General features: G+C 35.0%; 1 protein-coding gene across 1 annotated transcript; it reads right to left on the bottom strand.

The window, feature by feature from the left end:
• Positions 1-6,089: 6,089 nt before the first annotated feature.
• LOC147070572 (uncharacterized) lies at positions 6,090-21,528 on the bottom strand. Its single transcript, XM_085948870.1, has 5 exons — positions 21,451-21,528; positions 17,096-17,214; positions 10,866-11,015; positions 9,011-9,188; positions 6,090-6,639 (listed from the first exon to the last, which is right to left on the bottom strand). Exons 2-5 carry the CDS (start codon positions 17,174-17,176, stop codon positions 6,539-6,541), a joined length of 510 nt encoding a protein of 169 aa, XP_085804996.1. The 5' UTR covers positions 17,177-17,214; positions 21,451-21,528; the 3' UTR covers positions 6,090-6,538.
• Between the last annotated feature and the right edge of the window lie 1,960 nt (positions 21,529-23,488).

Here is a 23,488-nt window from a genome sequence, read left to right as displayed (position 1 = left end):
CGTGATATTTTACGATTTCCACCCTACCACGCATGTTAAACCACCCCCACAGAGCTAGTTTGGAGAGATATCATAATTGATAAACATTGTGAATTTAGTTGTCAAACTGAAAAAAAACTTGAAGTTTATTTTTAAATTGTACTTCGCTTAAATTTGAGAAATGTTGTCAACATGTGCGGAAATTTAATATATGTACTGTGAAACGAATTTATTTTTATATTGAATAAAAATTGTCAAACAATAATTGTTGTGTGATACGGGCTGTATGGTTTTAAAACCGAAGATTTCCGACGTTATTCGAAGTAGGCATTCGGACGTGAGCGACTTGAACCGTCGCTCGCGTAGACCACGTTTCACGATAAAAAATATGTACATATTGGTTTTACGTGTAACTCTTTGCTCATTGCAAAAGCATTAATCGATATAAGATTTCCGGGCGCTTTCCGACAGACGAGCGACACGGTTTATCGCTCAAATGAACAAGTCTTTAAAATAGCCGGTTAAAAACACATATTAGAATTTGTTTTTGTATATGAATTAATGACCACGGTAATTAATAGATCAGAACACTTTTAATAAATCAAATATAAATGAAATACTTATTTAAAAAAAAAATCTTTTCGCATAAATTGAGTGGGTGGGTGGGTGTTCACCGCTCTAGCGCTCTCATGAGAAAATCGCCACTGGTGACATCTTTAACAAATTTGCCGTGAATAGTGATGCTATTTTTTGTATGAACTTTATGTCACATGATCTCAGGATATCAGCAGCAGTGTATACAAATTAATAGGCACTAATGCGTATGCCTAAATTTTTTGCGTATAATATAGTATTAAAATAATTAGATAATTTAAAAAAATTATTTCTATGGCATTCAATCACATACAAATAAATATAGATTGTTTTTAAAAATAAAATATTCTTCTTGAACCTTATGATTTTTGATGTCTATAAATGTTTAGGAAAATACATAATTCTAGTCAACAAAGTCTACTGCTTTTCCCCCTTTCCCCCTAGGGAATTTCAAAGTTTCCATTTTAGATCAAAGTCGGCAGCTTTCTTTTTCTGTTTCTTTTGTTATTTTTTCCTAGAATTTTTAAGAAATTATTTAACTTCTCAAATTCTCGAGGTTCCAGATTCACTTCTCTGATTATTTCTCTAGATGAGAAACCAGCAACACTAAAAATACCTAAGTATAGTAGGCGCTCGGTAATCCGGCACGTCCAATAGTCCGGCATTTTGCAACTCAGCTCTCCTGCTCTATAATCTGGCAGGTTTCACATTAAACTGCCGAATTACAGAGCGGAGTTATGTATGTTTACATAAACTAATAAGGATTTTTACTGTGCAAATCTGTGATAGAATTATTTCCTATAGAAATCCAATAATCCGGCATTTCCGACAATCTTCTTCTTCCAAAAAATATGGGTGCCGGATTACCGAGCGCCTATAAAAAGCCTTAAAATATTTCGACATTTTTCAATTTTTTTTTTTTGCATATTTTTGACTAGGTACTTATATATTTCGTAATTTGAATTTATTTCATATTTCGGTCCTGCTGATTTCGAGTTTACAGGGTTTTATAGTAACTAGTGGATTGTTGGGACAATAGCTCCAAACTAGGGCTATTTACTATCTTGGCCTCGCTCGCTCACTTAGCCTTGTGTTCGTTTTTATTTTTACATTCATTCAAGCCGTTAATCACCATAATATCAGTTCAGTAGTTTTTACAGAATTTTTTGTAATATGTAGTATTAATTTTTAGATTGTACATAATTATTACACGTAATTATTGTTAATAATACAAAAGTGTGATAGTTTTGTAATAAAATATTTTATAATGATATTGTATTATGTAATCGGTATTTTGTTATAATTTTTTACCAATAATGTCTGACAGGAAATTGAAGTATGTGGTAATTGTTTTATTTGTGTATTTTTTTTTTACATAAATGATAATTGATATTTTGTAAAATATTCAGAATTTGCTTTTTTAAAATTTCTCTGATTCTCGGAAACCCCAAAACTAATTGTAGTCCCGCTAAAAGGAGTTGAACCTACAAACTTGCCATGAGTGCAGCATGTCAATTTTGATTTCGGAAAAACATATAATGTTGGTGCTTGGAGTACAGTACACTCAGTAATCCGCCGCTCAATTATCCGACAACTACTATAATCCGCCGTTATTTTTACTAGTTGAAAGCACAAAATCAAGCTCTATAATTCAATTCGATTGTCAAATACAGTAGTCCGCTGCGTACAAGTATACAACGCAGATGAGACTGGTTTATTTTGGAAACTTCTTCATAAAACGTACGTTCATTGCGAAGAAAGTCATGTACCAGGGAGGAAAGTGCCCAAGGACCGCATCACAATTATGCCGTGCTCCAATGCAACCTGGACACACAAAATGAAGCTTTTGGTCATAGGGAGAGCCAGGAATGCTAAGCCACTCTAGAAAATGATTTACTGTTTAATATTTAGTTAATAAACTTGTTTACAAATATGTATAATTTAGTAAATACTTGATTTTAATTATACATAAAACCGTAATTTGCTAGTACAAATTTCTCAAAAAAACTATTTTTACGAAATACCTGTTTTAATTTTTACCATATTTTTTATGTATGCACTATAATCCGTCGCTTTCATTAATTGGACACTGTCTGGTATTTGGGGGAAAGTACTAGGGTAGGGAGTAGTAGGGAGAGAGTGCTGTTACAGTGTTGAAGTTCAGTACTTCAGTATGAATATCGCTTTTACTAGTTCAAAATATTGGCGCATCAAATCGCACAGACTAGCAATAAATAGGGCATGTGTCATTTTTTAATTTGAATATTCGCCGCTTTGTCATGCCGACCTGTCAAAAAACAGGGCATCACTATGTCGAAACAAGAGCGTAACCACATCTTTTTCATACAACAGGTTACGAAAATATCCTGAGTACAGTGCAAAATCTTTAGGTGGTAGACCGCGGGGCTTGGAGAACTACATCCCCTCCTCTTGCGTTTCAGTACTTTCAATACTTCGAAATCGAAAACCATAGACAAGATACAACACAAGCGCCGCCGCCAGGTCTCTCGTTAAAGATTTCGCAGTCTATCAGTGCATACATTACTAATTCGTGAATGCACCTGATTTCCATTTCTTATTTTCTTTAGTGCCTGCGTGCTGTGTGAAGGTCGAGAATGAATAATTTGAAGGGTCTCTGCGAGCTTATCCTAATTAATATGTAAATTTTGTAAAGATATATGAGTGATTCACAAGCATAGTGAACCAAGTCCATTCTATGTAGTTATTTTTGAGTAAGCTCTGTTCAAACCTAATATTTGAGTATTTTTTATTCTGTAAGGGTATGATTTCCCTTGCATAATAACTTAAATGTACTCAAACTAACACTTTAGAAGTGCAATCATGCCATTACAGAATAGAAACACTCATATATTATGTTTGAACCTAGCTTACTCAAAAATAACCAGAATGGACTTGGTTCACTATGCTTGTGAAACACCCATACGTCATTATGATACCTTGTCTTTTCTTATCTTAGAAGTTATTATTTCATGACCACATAAAAGTAAAAGACAAAATAATAATTTAAAGTGCTATAACTGTGGAAATATAATGTACCACAATGGGTTTATTCTCAATTTTAACACAGCAACGTTTACAATAATAGTCTTATGGTATTGATATTATATTTTATGTGGTCACGAAATAATAATTTCTACAATGAGAAAAGGCAGGGTATGACAATGACATTTTATTCTATTCGACCTTCACACAGCACCTTGGCACTTAAGTTTGAATACAAAATTATTGTGTAATATAATGTTTTTTTTTTGACCATGTCCGATCCTAAGAGTGAATGTTTGTTTTTACGAAAAATGGATGTTAGCCACTTGTTTAACCTTCAATGTCCATACTCTGACTCCAAACACGCATTGCAAGATAATAATATGTGTTATTGCCAGAGCCAAGATTCAAACCTGTAACCCACGACATTATAAGCTGAGGCATTAGCCGCTTGGCCATTGTGAACGTACAATAATGTAAATGTAATAATGTTTAGATGCTTTAAATATTATTTGACTCTGGATTAAGTTCTTTCTGTATGCGCGGTTGGCATTGCAATTTTGTTTGCATTTCTGAGTTCTGATTATGTTGGTCTCACATTCAATGTGTTTGGATGTGTGATGTGTGTGTGAATGTGTATGGAAGGTGTTTCAATCTCTATTGATGAGAATATTGTTTGTTTTATTTTGTAGACTGAATGTTCTAAGATTAGTGTACAAATTTCTTTCAGGTTTGTTTGATTTCATTTTTATTATTAATTAATATTAAATTTTATGTATCCTTTGTGCACATGATTTTTAATGATAAAAATACTGTTTATTTTATCAAATGCCATTGAGAATTGATTTCTAATTAATTTGTATACAATAAAAATGATACATTAAACATGTTTTCTCTTTTACCACCATTTTTTTATTAAACTAATGATGTTTTGTCCTTAAACTGATTATTTCATGAAGTCATTAAAGTCTGTAATAACGAAGGGGGTCAAATCTACAGATGTTGACATTATGTGAAACTATCAAATTATGAATTCGTTGCATAGTCGACATTTTAGAAGACCAATAAAAAACATGGTTACTTCGCTTTTGGCAATTGAAATAGCTGTCATTTTTTAAATTAACATAGTACAATGATAATGGTATGAAAACTGCACAATAGAAATTGGATAATTAATCAAAAAAATTAGTTCTACACGCATTCTGATTCTAATTCAGTTCGATTTTCAAATCGAAAGTTTGTTCGTGTGGTTGTATTGGTAACAAATTCATTATTTTTTTCTCCTATCGGCAACCCCAAAAACAAAATGGCGGCACGCTTTCTGGTTTGAGGTCTATTACTTTATTTATAAGACCTAAGTATGCTTTTCTCTATGTATTATTATGTGATTATTCATCTTAAACAACAGTCATTGTATTGCTTTTTCCTACCTACATAAAATAGATGTGGGAGTATCTTTCCAAAGTAACTTAACCAATAGACCAGAGGTTCTTCAATTCCATCTCTATAAAACGGTTTTTTTTCAATATCGACAGTTAATATAAACTTTTAATAATAATTTTATGGTTGCTTTATTGGTATTTTTTTTTAAAATAAATGCACACACCATGTTGCCTAGTTTCTTCTTGAATTAGCATCACGTTTTTCATATTCATTATTCACAAATCTCATGTGTACATACTAAATGTAGAAAAGAAATTTTTTAATTAGATGACAATTTGCTCAAACCGTTTGGAATTCTAAAATGTGAAGGCTTGTTACGAGGCTTACTAGAAAAATCATGATTGTGACAACACGTACCTACTATAAACAAATATAGGTATTTATAGTTAATTAAAACGCAAATAAGACTTCAATCATTATAAATGCTATGTTTTTATAATGTTTTTGATATTGTGATGAATCCATTGAAAAGCAGTTATACTTACCTACTTTGAAATGCTAATTGGTTTCACAGCAGACCTTTACCTATATTTTTTTAGAGGTTGTTACTATTGAAGGTAAGTCATTAGACAACTGAGGAGCCACTCCAAGGTATACTGAATTCATGAAATAGTGAGGTTCGACGGAATTGCTTGGCAATGAAAAACGGAATGATGGGACAGAGAATAAAACAGGATTATTTGTATCGTTTTAGCGATACAATACAAAAACAAGTTTTAACTCACGTGACGTCATAATAGTCTGTTTCTTCTAATTATTATATATGCTCTACTTGCTGTAACTCTGCTTATTTCCCTACTTTATAAATCACCATTACTGTGGAACCGGTGGGCGGTTAGAAAATTTTACTACTAACAGAGATACAAAAGTGGGCGGCAGGTATAAAAAGGTTGACTACCCCTGTAAAGTAGGGTGTATCAGTATTTAGAAATTTAGTAAGTTGTAATAATATATAGGGTAGCCAGATTTGGTTGAATGTGAATACGGGACATTTTCAATAGAAATAACTTTTACAACATTATAAGTACCTAGCATGTTTGTTGAAAACACAAAAAAACAGTTTTTTTTTTAATTCAATATTTTATTTGAAAAAAATGGAGCAACAACATGATTTATATGGCTAAGGCAACACTCGTGTTTCGTGTTACTACATGTTTGTTATTTTTTCATAATCGTGAACACGACAATGTAATTATTGGTAATTTAAAAATCTGCAGATATGAATAACAATTTAAAAAATAAAACGTTGCATTCTTCGAGGAAAAATCATTTTATGCCAAAATTTTAAATATATTTCGAAGTTTCCGCAACAGTCTAGTGATGACAGTTAAAACAATAGACTTTATATAGGTAATATGTATTTTGAAATAATATTTTCATTTATACGCTCTGAATATAAATTGTTTTCAATAATTGGGTACACATGGGACATTCAAGTGTCATTGGGGGAGTGGTACAAAGTATTAAAAAAACTGGACACATCCCTTGGGCATGCACGTTTTCCTCTGAAATAAGGTGGTTACGCCTTTTGTATCATAGCAAACTGCGCTTCTCCCTCCCGAAGTTCAGTCAACAGTCGCTTATAGTTGTGCACAATGATAATGCTGTATGTGACATATGCTGAAAACAAAAAAAATATCTTTAATGACATAATGAGCATGGGTTTATGCGACAGTCAGGAACGACTTCGCCTTATAAGCTGATTACACTCAAACCGAGATCCGAGGATAGTAACGAAAATAATATATTGCACGAGCATGTGCACTGGATTATTGGATAAAATGCCTGCCTCTCAATCTGAACCATTTATATAAAAAAGGTTTATTATGAAAATAACCATTAGGATATCTACTATAATATTAGTTATGGTCTGCGTTTTGGCAGAAATTGTACCTAATTTACTGCCAAGGAAAGTCTCGTTCTCGTTCAATATATTGTGTCTGTGCCCCGTAGTAAAGCGCACACATTAATTGGAAAACAAACAATATAGTACGCTATATACCTACACACACGCACGTTCTTGCTTGATGGTTTTACGCTCATTCCAACATGTCTCAACGTGTGTACCATCTGGCTTGATGGTTTTTTGTTCGACATCGAACAAATTGCGCTATCCGAAAAAGATTGAAGGTCCGTAACTTTTGCTCGATGCAGTTTGAGTGTGGGAGTGCGGACGCACCGGCAAGGCTCGCGTGGCCTCGCTCTCACTCGTGGTCAAAGTCGTGGCGGTGCGACGGTGGCCTCACAGCGTCTTTGGTCGAGTTGCTCGACAGCAAGTCTGTTTGTGAGTTACTCGTGGACGCTACGACGAGCATGCTTCCAAATCAACATGCTCGATCGAGCAAGAACGTGCGTGGGTACTAGGCTTTAGGTGTATGGATTTTACCCATTCGCAGCATTCGAAATCACAACCCATGGATTGAGACGCGATCATTCAAATCCACCTCCGCCTCACGGCGGGCGCATGTTGTAAGTATACTCTTTGCATTTATATATTATATTATAATATACATATTATAATGTTTCATTTGATTAAGGTGGATGCTTATACTATCAGAGGCGAAAAGAGGCACCTAACGAAAAAATACGAAGCTTGCAATTTGAGATTTTTTTTGATAATTTACAATTTCAACTGTAGTAATTAATAAATATGTATCTGAAAACACTAAAGAGATTTTTTTTTAAATTTAAAGATAAACTGGCAATTGTAAAAAAATGTAATAAAGTGTGAATTCGTTGCAGGGTCAAATCTTATTATTACATTATATTTTATGGCCATATTTATTATTAAAATTTAGTTTATTAAGTTTTAGATTTTATGTGGTGTAGATTTTTGACAAATTCATCGTTTTAATATTTTTTATATATATTTTAAAAAACATCGATTTTAAAAAAAATACAAATGTGTATAACTTGAAATCCTTTTTATTTATATCAAATTTTATTTTAGGCATGGTCGCAATATTGAAGCTCGAGTTGATATAATTAAAAAGGATTTCAAGTTAAACACATTTATATTTTTATAAAAATCGATGTTTTTTAAAATATATATAAAAAATATTAAAACGATGAATTAGTCAAAAATCTACACCACATAAAATCTAAAAATTAATAAACTAAATTTTAATGATAATTATGACCATAAAATATAATGCAATAATAAGATTTGACCCTGCAACCAATTCACATTTTATTACATTTTTTTACAATTGTCAGTTTATCTTTAAGTTTAAAAAAAAAAAAAAATCTTTTTAATGTTTTCGGATACATATTTATTAAATAATACAGTTGAAATTGAAAATTATCAAAAAAAAAAAAACAAATTGCAAGCTTCGTATATTTCCGCTAGGTTCTCTGCTGGCATGCGTCTCCCCCTTAATTATCTGTCAATGATAATGTCCTCTGGAAGAGGACGAAACCGGTACAAAAATTTGATTAAAAAGTGCAACAAGTACTAAAAAAATGTTTTATTTAATTACAAATAATTAATCAAATAATACAATGCAGTTCCACCATGAATTGACAGTTAATACTATAAAAGAAATTACAATGTTTCATTGCCAAATGAACTTGTTATCAGTGTTGGAAAGCCATTGCCTGTATAGAGATTCACCTTCGGTGCTAGCATGCAGAGCCGGCCTGTGACTCTCTGACCACCCCTTTCATAGAATAATAAGAGTGGACACTGAAAACTGTTTCACAGATACAACTACAGTCGAGCTTGGTTATTACGAAGAAGATGGGACCGACTGAATTTGCTCGTTATAAGCATTACTCGTTATATAGTTATATAACATTTTTCGCGCCACATTCTATTTAAGCATAGAACATAAAAAATCTAAAACCATCGTAAAAACCCCGAAACAAGCATGGCATTACATAGCAGCCTGCTGTTTTGGAGCCCTTAAATTATTATAAAGAATAATATAAAAAATTAAATAAAAATATAAAAACTTAAATTATAAAGAATTAGGAAAATTGATTCACTTACCCAGGTTCAGTGAGATAGTTACTACTAACACACAAAGTATAATAGTTAAATTTTGGTTGGCCAAGGATATTTGTTTCCACGGGAATACAGCAAATACAGTAACCAATAAGATGACAAAGCCCAGAGCAGTTAAACTGGATGTGATTATCATCCACGATTGAAGAAAGCTCCTTTTATTCTGAAAACCAACAAAACAAATTAATGTATTCTACCTACTTCAAAGGCGCCTAACAGTAGCGGTCGGGTAGCACTGGTAGCAGGGTAGTTTTACCATGAAAAAGGTCGGTAGTTCTGTTTTGTTTGAGTACATATTAATTGATATGGTAGGGTATTTAGAGCTTCTGATATTTGTCTACTATTGTCGATTCTCAAGATTTACGGGAATTCGAGATCAGTTAAAGTATTGATTTCTCGAGAAAAATTAACTGAAGATTTTTTTGTGAATATACTTTCGAAAAAAACTCCATAATACCACTTTTAGTTTGTCATACACTCTGACGAAATAATTTATAATAAAACGTTTAATTTTTGGAAATTGACATTCCTACATAGTACTTATTTAATTTTCATCGCGCATTGGTAAAAAAATGTGCATACGTTATTAGAATATTCACACACAGAAACAGATGGGGTGGGGTGGGGTTATAGCTAGATGACAGAAAAACGTTAGATTTTCTCAAAACTAACAAAATATCTTGAAACTAGCATTTCAAAAAATAAGTCATAATTTATTATCAATATTGTTGTTTTTATTTAATAAAACGCCATTTTTTTGTAGTACTTATTCCACTTTTAGTGTATTCCACTTTTAGTGCGTTAGTTTTTCACGAGAACAACGAATGAAGAAGAATTTTATATAAATCATTTCAAAACTAATAAGAATTAACGAAATTAAAGAACTACAAATTAATCCGGTTACAAAATTATGTTGCTAATCTGTAGATTTAACGCCATACGCCAGATGCAAATGCTATATCTGGTCAGCGCTCGAAATAGAAAAGTTTATGAACCGGAGCGCCGACAATTTTCCGAAAATATTAAAGTGTGCGAGTTTTTTTGTTATATACCCAACTAGTAAACGATTTAGATAGACAATGATTTTCAGCTGCACAGCTGGCGATAAAAATCTTTTTTTTACAAAATACATAGCATGTATTTTAATATAAAATATATGCATATTATGCTGTCAAAAATGTTATTATTTTTTTTCTTTCTTTATCTGCCGCGTATAAACAGTACAGTCTACCCCCATGAGACGACACTGGTTTGTACTTATAAAATAATGTATTATTTACTATGCTTTAATTAGTTCAATTACTAATATCATACAATAATCAAAAAGTACACTGAAGACGTTGAAAGGAATCCTGGAATACAAAACCCAAATCCTATGGAATAATACAAAACTGTCATTAATCAGAATGTATGTGAATGTGTTCGATATGTCAAGTTTTTGATAATAAATGTAAATTAATATAATGATTTTCATGATCATCTCTGGTCCATTTCGAGCGCTGGATCTGGCAAGAAAAACGGCGCAGGCAAAGCTGCACAGTAACCGGCCGCATATTCAGACAAGTAGGTATTACTATTCGATCTTTATTATTGTATTATTTTACAGGAATTTAACCCTTTGTACAGTAGGAACTCTACATTAGATCCATTCTTGACATTAATCTTATAACGTTATTTATAATACATATTATTTAGTTTTTATAATTAAAAGCCTCTTTCAATTTCACTGAATTTATGGTAGGTATTATCGTGAAAAACTTACATTTTATCGGGAATGCGAGTGCTTACTGGCACATTTTACACTAAAAACATGCTCTAATCTTAATATATAAGTAAATACCTTATAAACGCCAATCATCAGAACTGATGTGAGTAACATTCCGAAAATAGATCCAATCAATGGTACACACTTTTGCATCCCGACGTCAAACACTTCTGCCGATCGTAATATTCCTACCGCGTCTCTGCAGAAACTCAATATGAAAAATGTCTGCAAAAATAAATAATATATTATATAACTGCCGAAATATTATTATCATCCGAATACATTGACCGCTATAATATGTACCTACTTAAGTTTGTATGAAATCCCCTTTCAATCCACTACAAGATCATTGAGAATGTTGGTAAAATCATATCATAGACCAGGGATGGCGAACCATTTTCCTTACAGGTGCCAAAATATCCAAAATATTATATTTTGACTGTCTGACGTGCCGAGAAGTTTTTCGAGTAGTTCGAGCAGGCAAAAATAATTTTTAGAATTCTATTTAAAAGTTCAAAAATTATAAGCAATTGAGTTCTTGAGTATAATTACAATAATATGAGATCCCCGGGGGTTCCAGCGGCTAGCTCAGGAGTCCATCGAACCCCGGATTCACAAAAAAAAGAAATTTCAACGGTCGGAGTATAAATAAAACTCGGTCTTTCGTGCTCGTAAGGTGGTCTTCTTATATTTTCTTAATTTTTAGTTTTACAAATTATATTTGGGATTTTTACAGTTGTAGTCGTCAGGTCCGTACCTATCGGAAAGGGGACGCTTACTAATTACTTTTTTTCTTTTTCAAACTTCGCGTACCCACGCCATTCCAGCAAAAAGGACTCTCGTGATTGGCCAAATTTTATCGCGTGATCTTTGATTCGGCGAATCACGAGCCTGACCCTGGCGCAGGCGCGTCGAAATTTGGACGTTGCCGACAAGCGCGGCAAAATTTATTATATTTAAATACTTATATTTAGTCTTAAACTTATCGCTTTCATCCATCATCATTTATACTTTTTAAATTAAATTAAATTTATCTTAATTACACCTCCGCCCAATATGTCATTTTCACACACCGGACGAAGGCCCTTACTTATAAATAAAAAATACTTACGTGGTTGAGCAAGGAATCAGATTAGATGTTTTATGAAGCCGTTTCTAGAGGTCAGGGTTACGTTTCGACTTGAGCTACTAAATGATTATTTTACACCGGGAGAAGCCCGCCTGTAACAGGGGTGTATCAATTCGCCCCATCTGGATTAAAGTCGAAAGGTACGCCCTGATCTCATCGGCCACCCAACCAATTCCTTGTTCATCCGTTAAGTACATGGCATGATAACAGTTTATAAAAAAATTCAACTACAATCTAACTATTCTAACAAAAAAAAAAAAAACAACTAACTTTACGTATTGTTTCTATATTTATTTTAATTACTATTTTCCTGCTCAAAGCAATGCTCCTGAATAAGTCAGAGTTTGATTTATTTTCCTTTCTTATTATCATTTGTCATAATTTATTATTATTTTATTTTTCTCCTGTAATGTCGTGCGTTTATTTTGTTTTCGTAATGTTTTTGTTATTCTTCTCGTTCTTTTATACTGGTCAGCGGAGGGGTCGTGGAGCTATAGTCTTCGACTCTTGGGCTGTCCAGTTTTTTGTATTCCGAGAGGCTACATTTGTAGACGTTTGGCCCTCGTTCGGAATTATTATTTCGTGTTATGTTTTTCTTCTTCTGGTGCAATAGGAGCGTACCTCGTTTGGCATCGTCTGCCTTTGCAACCAGGGCGTGGTAGTGGCGTTACTATTGAGCCAGGCTCGTTCCGAGCAGCGGATATCTTCCTGTGGAAAGTTTTCCACTGATCTGCTGGTCTCTGGAGTATCACCTCATAGATGGACAGGTACTGTGTCTCCATCTGTTCCTATTACTGCGGGCAAGGCATCGTATAGCGGTACAACGGCCAGGCTCGTTGACGGCGGCACGGCTTTCTCACAGGTACTAGGATGGATTTTCACAATAAGTATCCCTTTCCCTTTCCTTTTTAGATGGTTACACTTCGGAAGTACCTCTTGTTGTTTCACGATATCTTTCAGGCGTCACGTCCCTAGTCTCTCCATGAACCTGCGCGAGAAAGGAGAGTGCGCACTCTCCACACCATCAAGCTTTGGTATCATGAATTTTCGGCTACACTGCCTTTGGATGCGCTTACTTCGAGAGGTGGCTCTCTTTGTGCTTCCAAATTGTCTTCATCTGTATTTATTCTTTTTCTTTCTTTAGTAATTTATTCGTTCATTAGACTTCCTGTACTTTAAATTTATTCAAATTTACTTTATTAATTACTCCTACCCCCCCATACATTAAATAGCTACTAATTTTATATAAAATCTTCCCATTGTACTTATGGTACTTACTATCACATTTAATATTTTACCCTAATACCCATAATTATTTAGCAACATTGTATTGACTGTATAAATCACATTGATATTAAAAATTGAAATATTCCACCCTCTCATTATATTTATTTCTGAATCAGTACACTTAAAACTGTGTAATTAACTTTATTTTTAGTGAAACCCATTTTATTTAAAAAAAAATTGTTGTTTCGTTTTACGCGCCCGACATCCTATTCCAAAGGCGCACCGCGCCGATTTGCGGTGCCTCTCACGTTTTATTATTATTATTTTTTTTTCATTATTGAAACCCCGTTGAGAAATTTACGGCTTATTGAAATTGTTTGCGATTTTCAATGTTAATGTTTTCGAATTCATTCATATTTACTTTATTTGAACGGAAAGAATTGGCGTCACTTTGCGAAGTGTTATTTTTAAAACTAGAATGTACATTTTTCGTACTAATGAACTTAAGATTACAAGGCTCAGAAAGTTGGTCCTTAATTAACTTTATATCCGTAATTAGAAGAATTTCCGGATGTTTTATTCGTATAATCTACACATTTCACTTCCAACAGCAACTCGGCGTTCACCCTTGACTCGAGGGTTGACGACTGGTCCTGCTTCATCTCCTCGTGGTCGAGCCTGCGCCCGCACAGATTCGATTCATCTCAGCTTGCGCGCCTTTTCAGCCCTCTTGTGAGGCTCCCTGGCCTCGCGTTTCCTTTTTCTCTCCTCACCGAACATCCCGTGGTCGACTAGGGTACACGACATGTTAGTGATACCCTAGGAAAATCGGCATTTTGCTCGCCGTTTTTCGTCGTGAGTGGGCCGTGGCCTCTACGAGCCCTCCTCGCTGGATACCGTCGATGATGTGTCTGGTCTCCATAGGTGGGATTTGTGCAGCCATTCGTCGTACTGGAGACGCGCTGGTGCTACGGTCTCCAGCACGACGCTAGGCGCGGTCAGCTCCGTATGTGGACTGTCTTCGAACACCAGAGGAGGGCTCTCCCGGTTTGATGTTGGAGACAGCACTTCTTCTTTGATAAGGGTCACGTCGGAGTCCGCTTTTTAGTTAACCATTTCTTGGTTGTTCCGGCTCCTGGATCATAAACTTTTATTTAGCGTTCGCGGGCGTAAATTTTATTTCGCGGGTTCGGAAGAATCCATGCGATTCTTCGAGCCCCACGTTGGGCGCCATTGAGATCCCCGGGGGTTCCAGCGGCTAGCTCAGGAGTCCATCGAACCCCGGATTCACAAAAAAAAGAAATTTCAACGGTCGGAGTATAAATAAAACTCGGTCTTTCGTGCTCGTAAGGTGGTCTTCTTATATTTTCTTAATTTTTAGTTTTACAAATTATATTTGGGATTTTTACAGTTGTAGTCGTCAGGTCCGTACCTATCGGAAAGGGGACGCTTACTAATTACTTTTTTTCTTTTTCAAACTTCGCGTACCCACGCCATTCCAGCAAAAAGGACTCTCGTGATTGGCCAAATTTTATCGCGTGATCTTTGATTCGGCGAATCACGAGCCTGACCCTGGCGCAGGCGCGTCGAAATTTGGACGTTGCCGACAAGCGCGGCAAAATTTATTATATTTAAATACTTATATTTAGTCTTAAACTTATCGCTTTCATCCATCATCATTTATACTTTTTAAATTAAATTAAATTTATCTTAATTACACCTCCGCCCAATATGTCATTTTCACACACCGGACGAAGGCCCTTACTTATAAATAAAAAATACTTACGTGGTTGAGCAAGGAATCAGATTAGATGTTTTATGAAGCCGTTTCTAGAGGTCAGGGTTACGTTTCGACTTGAGCTACTAAATGATTATTTTACACCGGGAGAAGCCCGCCTGTAACAGGGGTATATCAATTACCTACATAGTTTGGGTCTTTACGCACAAATTGGCGCTAAAATTTCTCGGATCAGTTGATGCATACTCTCGGGGTCACAATTTTATTGCTATGGCAATGTGTGTCGCATAAAACCTAAGGACCCTTCTATGCAATTTAAATTAATTATAATGCTTATTCTTCAAGAGTATCAGCTGCCTGTAATTTTTTATACAATGCGATCTGTCATTTACGCATGATTTTCGTGAAGAAAATACGCAGTTTTGATATTGAATAATTTCCTATATAGTTAGGTATTTGTAAAACCTTTTGTTAAAAAAATATAGGTACTTATATCTATTTTTTTCTCTTTAACACAAAACATTCGCGTGTCGCGTGTCGCGTGTCGCGTGTCATGCTTTTGGTGTGCTTTATCATCTGGATGTGTAATTGGACCCATCTTTTTTGAAATCGAAAATGGCATTGCAGTTGCAGTAACTGTCAATGGAGAATAGGTACGAGTAGGTACGACAGAAACATGATTACTATTTTTTTCTGGCATTAATTAGATGATTTTGATCTGGATGAAATTATGTGGTTCCAATAAAATTGTCTTATATCCATAGAGCTCGTCACACAATCAACTTATTGAGAGAAAAGTTCAGTCCGTGTAATGTCAAGAAATGGGTTTAGGTCGCCAAGATCATGCGACTTTTTTTCTCTGGGGTTATGTTATAAATCGTTGGTTTACTAAATTACTAATACAGAATACTATAGTACACTAAAAGTACTCAATGACTTTAAAGCCAACACAATTATTCGTGTCATTGGTGAAATAAGTGCTGATTTATGTAGGAAAGTGACCAAAAATTGGTGTTCACAATATATATTATTACGATTACGAGTACATTGATGTTTTATACCGTTTTGTATTTATTTCAAATTAAAAATATATTTCTCTTATTTGATAACCCTTTTAGGCATATAAATAGATCGGCCACGTGCATAGAATGCCGGAGGATATAGAATGTACGCAACCCCTGATGGTAAGAGAAGAACGTGGACGGCCGAAACTGAGATGGCTGCACTGTACCACGGGAGATTTAAAAATGCTACGTCAAAGCAATAAATTGGAGAGTTTCGGCGCTGGATCGTCCAGGATGGAGGAAGATTTTGAAGGAGGCCAAGATCCCCCAAGGGTTGTAGTGCCATAAATGATGATGATGATGAGTGATAAATGCCACCTTATTTATTATTTTAATTCCTATCAAATATCAAATGGCGAATGGAAATAACCGCTTTGACTCCAGATCATTACACCAGTCCATTTTTGATTGGAAATGGTGGCCTCGCTGGCAGGCTCTTTGAGCTTGGTCTTGTTACCCGTTTCATATGTCCATGTGGCGGAGAAATACAGGATGCAAATCACATCCTCTGGGAATGTCCTAAAATGTGTACGGAAAGGGAAGAGCTGCTCAAGTCGGTTCAACCAGCTGTTGGGCCCATCGGACCGTCCGACCTGGCCGCCACAAAGGCCAATTTTGTTGCATTTAAAAAATTGCGGCGTCATACTGCCAACGTGAAAATCTCTTCACTTAGAATGTTCGGCATTTTTGTATTAGCTTTAATTTGTTACTTACTACAATTTTTAATATTGCCTCTACGTGCTCATCTCTACCATTATGGGTACCTTAACTTAAAGTCATGTAAATTCAGTCAAAGCACATTTGAGTGCATGGCGACCTTAGTCTTGGGTAACTCCACCTGAGACATTCCCAGTCATGAAAATAAAAATAATGCTTCACATAAAACGTAGGGTTCCGTGATACGCCCGATTAAGAACGGGTGTGGTGCAAAAACAACCCTGAATATTTCATATATGAAGTGACATCTTCGAGTGGCGAACAAGATCCACACAGGAATATTATTGTATCATGATATGATAACGGTACAATAATTAGTGCAATTGCACTTGCATCAATATTGTTGACAGTTTATATTTTCTCATATGTAACTTCAGTATGGATATCGATAATTTATTGGAAAATGGAAAGAATATCATAGAAATCTTACCATATTTATCCATGCGATGAGAAGCGATCCCGACTTGAGGTCGCAACCGCAACCGCACGTGTCTACGCGTGGAATCCTCATGTTGCTAATAATTGAGTCTCAGGATTATTAAACAAAGTCTGAAATAAACATTTTGTTGAATTAACTTATTATTTCTTATATATAGTATTATTTCAGTACGTTCAGGAGAGGAACTTTACTACTCGTTGATGAATTTGATCCTTTTTTATTTCCGAACGTACAATATTTTGACCATGGCTGGAACACTGTCCGTCCCGAATCCAGATCCGAAAGTACGAGCGTGACTGACAACGAACCAAAGCACACGATAATAATCGTCGCAACTAAGGGTACCTACCCAACCATTTAGTGGCTGAGAGCTACTTTTTATCTTAATTTTCATGGCGATCGACTTCCAATAAGAATCTTTGTTGTAGGTTTTTTTTAATTCATCAAAGTTTAAAATATTCATTTTAAAAAGCAAAACATCGTTAAATAGATGCATTTTTCATTAATTCAAATATATTTTATGAATATAATGTATAACTGGTCAGATATTTGATATTGTGTATCATTGGTAATCTTCAAATAATTTGGCTTATTGCAAAACGCAAACAGTCATCAAGGTGATCATCCGTCAAATGTGTTCGATTTATTATTTTGGATTTAATAAATTTGATAGAGAAAATGATTCACATAAATATATTGTAAGATAGACGTCCTTTATTAAATATGAGTATATTTCTGGATTCAGTGGTTTCTATAATATATCAGAAGATTTCAATTATGTCGACGTAATGTCATTTTGCATTTCAATCAATTGCTATTTGAAATCCCGCACATCCATTGGAAAAATCAATGCGATGGTTTGAGATAGTACAAGAAATGAAAATATAAATATTATTAAATACTGCAAACTTGTAGAATTTAATATTATTTATATTTTCATTTCTTGTAAAATGGAATTCTATCAAGTAAATGCTAACTCAATTAATAGTTTGAGATAGTCTTTGGACTCTTTGGACATTATTTTCATTACAATTTAAAGGTGATGATAAGAAACTGGAAGTTTTATGAAGCTCATTAAAATCAGTAAACCTCTTGTTAAATTGATCCAATAATTCTTCAAATATAGTGATATCATTTTCATAATTATAAGAATCTTCGTTTCTACCAATCTCATCTTTCAAATTTAAAACATGAGAACAAGTCCTCTTCATAACCATATTGATAATTTAATTTTTAACGAATTGACTGATGATATCATATCGGTAATAGTACTTCATTTACCTTGTAATTTAGGATTTATCTCATTCAATTTTGATGTTAGATTTTTGATGTCACTGATATCACGTCATGTTTTTAAAAACAAATAAATTTTTAATGGTATTTACGAAAAAAATAAAACCTCATTCACAATAGTTGCACGGCAGAGTAAAGAGTTACAGCATTTTGAACTTAGATGTGTACAGAACAGGACAGTGAACACAATAAAACGTATTTTCATTATTATATACCTATGTATTCAATTATATGTAGGTATTAATATAAGGCACCGAGGCCAAACGGCCTTTTATCCTTGTCATTTGTAGTACTCCCGTTTGTACATATTAACGAAGAGCGCATGGCCCTTCGTTGTGGGTCTAACTAAAAGAAAAAAAATAAAAGGAAAAGAACTGGAAAAATAGAGGTTATAGGTACAACGGTTTCTCCTTTGAATTGACGAAGTCAGCACTGCGAAATAAATATTTTTTATATATAAGTTTTTACGTGAGTCACTTGAAGTGATGTCTTTATAATAAATTCTAACATATTTTTTAACTAATCAGCACTTGGGTCTAGGACGATTTGGCACCGCGAACTGGCCTCCGCCGATTGGCCTCCGGTAATTGGCCGCCGGTACAATCGGACGCCGGCCCAATTGGACGCCGACCCAATTCGACACCGACCCAATTGGCCTCCGGGAGGATTGGACGCCGCACAGTTGAATTAAATGCGCAAAGGAATAGACGTACGTTACGATTTGTTGGAGTAAGTAAGCAAGTCAGTTTAATATGCTTCTATCTTCTCAGTAGTTGTACCTTATATATTTCGCACTTGACACATTTTTAATAGGCCGAAATCCCGAATGCTGAAATCCCGAATGGCCGAAATCCCGAAAGCCTAAATCCCGAAAGCCGAAATCCCGAATACCGAAATCCCGAACGCTGAAATCCCAAATGGCCGGAATCCCGAAGGCCGAAATCCCGAAAAATAAAAATAATACAAACATCAATAATTGCGCAATTTTTGCAAGAGACACAAACACCCATTTTTTGTGGAAATATAAAAAAAAGTGTAAAATACAAACATCAATAATTGCGCAATCGCGAATTGCGCAATTTTTTCAAGAGACACAAAATCTATTCGTTTTATAAAATGATCTCTCCTGAAAAAAAATTGCGCAATCGGAAAACCCATTTTCCGCAAAAATGAGATTTGTCTCTCTTACAAAAATTGCGCGCGCGATTGCGCAATTATTGATGTGTGTGTATTTTACATTTTTTTTTTATTTCCACAAAAAATGGGTTTTTGTCTTTCTTGCAAAAATTGCGCAATTATTGATGTTTGTATTTTTTTATTTTTCGGGATTTCGGCCATTCGGGATTTCAGCATTCGGGATTTCGTCCTTCGGGATTTCGTCCAGCACCCAGTACCTAAGTAGTTTATCAATCAAACTACTGAAACATTTATACTTAGCAGATAACTTACTTAATATTTTGTTTTTAATTTCATACTATCTTAAAATACGCATTTATGCATAATAATATACATGTTTAAGCTTTATTATAATATTAAGTCGATAAAACGCTGAAATATAATGTAATTTTCATTCTAACATCTAACATTATTTTTAATATTTGTTGTAAATATAAATAAGTACCCGTGTATAGACAATAAATTAATTGATTATGCACATCTTTAAGTTTTAGCGAGGGAAGACTTATTTTCTTTTAATAAACATCATAAGGCATAATAATTATTCTCAATCTATATTAAAAATGTGTCAAGCGCAAAATGTATAAGGTACAACTACTGAGAAGATAGAAGCATATTAAACTGACTTGCTAACTTACTCCAACAAATCGTAACGTACGTCTATTCCTTTGCGCATTTAATTCAACTATGCGGCGTCCAATCCTCCCGGAGGCCAATTGGGTCGGCGTCGAATTGGGTCGGCGTCCAATTGGGCCGGCGTCCGATTGTACCGGCGGCCAATTACCGGAGGCCAATCGGCGGAGGCCAGTTTGCGGTGTCAAATCGTCCCATTCCCTCAGCACTTTGTTGGCTTCACTAAAGGCAAACAAGACAAAATGTCTTACTCTTACTTTGCATCCCATTGGATTTTATTTCCCATTTTCCAAAACTTGGAAAATACATTATTTTGTTCAACGGCTGAAAAAATGTATTGCACAACTTCTGACAGTACTTACCCACATACATCAAAGTATATTTTCTTGATAATCTTTCCTTTAAAAGTTTTATAATTTTGACCACTATTCGTTTTTGACGTAATAATAATTAGTTTCATCAATGACACGCCGTTTTTAGAACAAATAGATTAAAATTTATACTCTGAAGAGTAAAAAAATATGTATCGCAATCAATGACATTGTCATTGATCGCAATAAATGGAAATTCCACGAATGTCCGTAAGCACGAATTGTATGTACAGTGCCGCAAACTTATCTGAAGAATTGATGGGGGAACCACAGTCGAAAACTACACAATCAAGACTCGCAACTCGACAGAATCTGAAATTGCAATGGCGTCCATATGGGTTCTAGTAGTTCCATTTTTTACCATTATTCAGATAAGTTGGTTGGACTGTTCACTGTATGTTGTGTACGGCATAAATATTATGGTATACGGATAAACAGCGTGCAACGCATGGTCAGTTTGGACTGTCTACTGCTACCTATTGTTAGAATATCAAAATACTCGTAATATTTATTTGGCGAGTGCATGCATAGGCGTATGCTGCGTAATTTAAACCGATTTACGAAAAAACTGCGTTATCGCGATAACGCTCGTTTTCCGGATATGGGCTCAATTTGGATGCTGTAGGCTGCAAGTGTCTTAAGAGAATTTCGACGTGGCTTGCCGATTATTCAAGTCACCGGATTCCGGCGTCCTGCCAGGCCGCTAAATACCATTAACAGAGTGTATCTATACAGCGGAGCTGCGGAACTGGGGCGGTTATAGCCGAAGTACGAGTAAAAAATAAACAATATAATATGTGTTATTCTATATATTGTTATGGGAGCCGTAAACATATACTTAAATGGGTCGATAATAATGTTATAAAAGCTCACCGAAAATTCAAGTAGGGCAATGTCACGCACAATCCTATTTAAAATAAACATAGGAGTTCAGATACCACGTTCGCGACTAATCTAATCTAATCTTACTAAATAACTCAACCAATACAACAGAAAAGATATAAGAACCGTCATTGGCGCACCCAAGATTTAATATTGGGGGGGCCCAAGGAGGAGAATGTAAATTAGTCCCATAGGCTTCTTCTTCACAGCCTAATTTCTCGTTGTCTATTGCACTCGGTGTACCTACACCATGGTCCCCACATCCTGAAACGGGCCCTCAGGCTAGGATATTTGGCGGCCCCCCTACCTACACGTTTTTCAAATTGTGTGTTTAGTTCAAATTAAGGATACAGTGAATTATTGGCGATTTTCAATACATCCACTTTAATAATGGAGCTGTCGAGTATCGACACATAATAATCAAAAAATATATTGCACAATTATATAAGTAATTGAAAATGTTCATGGCCATGAAGTATATTAGCGCCGCAGGCGACTTTTTTTACTATTAAAGCTAATTTATGATGTGTGTTTATCTCACTTATCTGGTCAACCCAACATGCCGGGCCCCCCACAGCCTGGGCCCTCAGGCTAGAGCCCTGTCAGCCCTCTCAAGCCATGACCTACACCACTCCGGAATTCGGGTGGACACCGAGAATTTTTTGACAGTTCCATTAGGGATTGGGTTTCTAAAAAAACGTGACATTAGTGTTTCGAAATTTTTGTGTTAGAAATTAAAATCTAAGAAATTGTTCTAAAAAGTGTGCTGGAGAATTACAAATCATTTTATTGCCAGTGTTTTTATTTGTCTAAGCCCAAAGGCTTATTGGCTTTCAATTTCAATGGTTAAAATCATTCTGATAATTTTCATGTTTGGGGTGTCAGGGCCCCTTGCCCCCCCCTGGGTGCGCCACTGTAACCACCTCACTTCAGTGTGAAAAATCAAACATTCGTACTTAGCTTCCATAGAAAATAAATGCAAAGTTTTTTTTTTAAATGCCTGTTTTTAAAGGTCTGGATTTGATGAAAATTACCATATTGGTCTAGTACAGGTTTTAGCACTGCGGTAATGTTTTCGAAACTATAGATTCTGTGTAAATAAAACAGTGCGTAGATATAATGTTAGGGTTTCTTGTCTTTGCGAGGGTAACAAATCCTTTAAATGGGCCTAACATTGACGGGAGCACCATCCATACAAATTCCTCCATGATATTTTAAAATTTTCTAAATATGAAGAAATAGAATCAAAAACATCTTGTCATGTCGTACGCTCGGTGAGTTCTTTGCAGCATAGATATTGATCCACTATTTTGTTTTCATTTATGAAACGAAAACCTGTGAGGCCAACGGTAGACGCGTGCGATCGATTCGGCAACATCGAAATCACATTAGATCTTTCATCGGCTTTCATAATTTCATGAAGGACTTTTTCGGTTTTCGCTATTTCGCGGATTTTTCTGCTTTTATCATTATTTTCGCGGTGCACTTGCAACAAGCCAGCGGTGCACCGGTTAAGAACCACTGGTCTAGAGCCACAATATTTATGCTGAATTCCACCGAAAAAAATGTTTTTTTTTTAAATTTACACCACCACCGACTGTGGTGGGCATGGCCCCCACATCATGAATGTTTGGCGGGCCCTCTTACCTATCATCAGGGTTAAGGGGAACGTGATGTTCTACAGTAGTGTTCCCAAATGGTATTCCGTGGATTTATCTATATTGTTAAATAATTCCCTTGAATTCTTGATTTGTCGGACCTCATATCATATTATCGATCGTTATCATACTATGAACCACTGGTCGTGATCCCCTCTTGTGGTAGCCAAGTAGCATTCGACCCTTCGATATTGGATAAATAACCATTTTTATTTTTCTAGAAACACTAAAAATAATTGTAATATAAAATGATACACGTGAATTATTATCATGTAGTTACGTATATCATATTTTAGTAGTAGTTTTAGTTTTAGTTGTAGTATAGCGCCACATGCGATTTTTTTTTATAATATGACAAATTTCTGGTGTGT

Source organism: Rhyacophila brunnea, unplaced genomic scaffold, assembly GCF_057557595.1.
Source record: "Rhyacophila brunnea isolate RB1 unplaced genomic scaffold, BYU_Rbru_1.0 scaffold_21, whole genome shotgun sequence".
Classification (NCBI taxonomy): domain Eukaryota; kingdom Metazoa; phylum Arthropoda; class Insecta; order Trichoptera; family Rhyacophilidae; genus Rhyacophila; species Rhyacophila brunnea.
The sequence above is the reverse complement of the archived record's forward strand: the minus strand, read 5'-3'. Positions and strand labels throughout refer to the sequence as shown.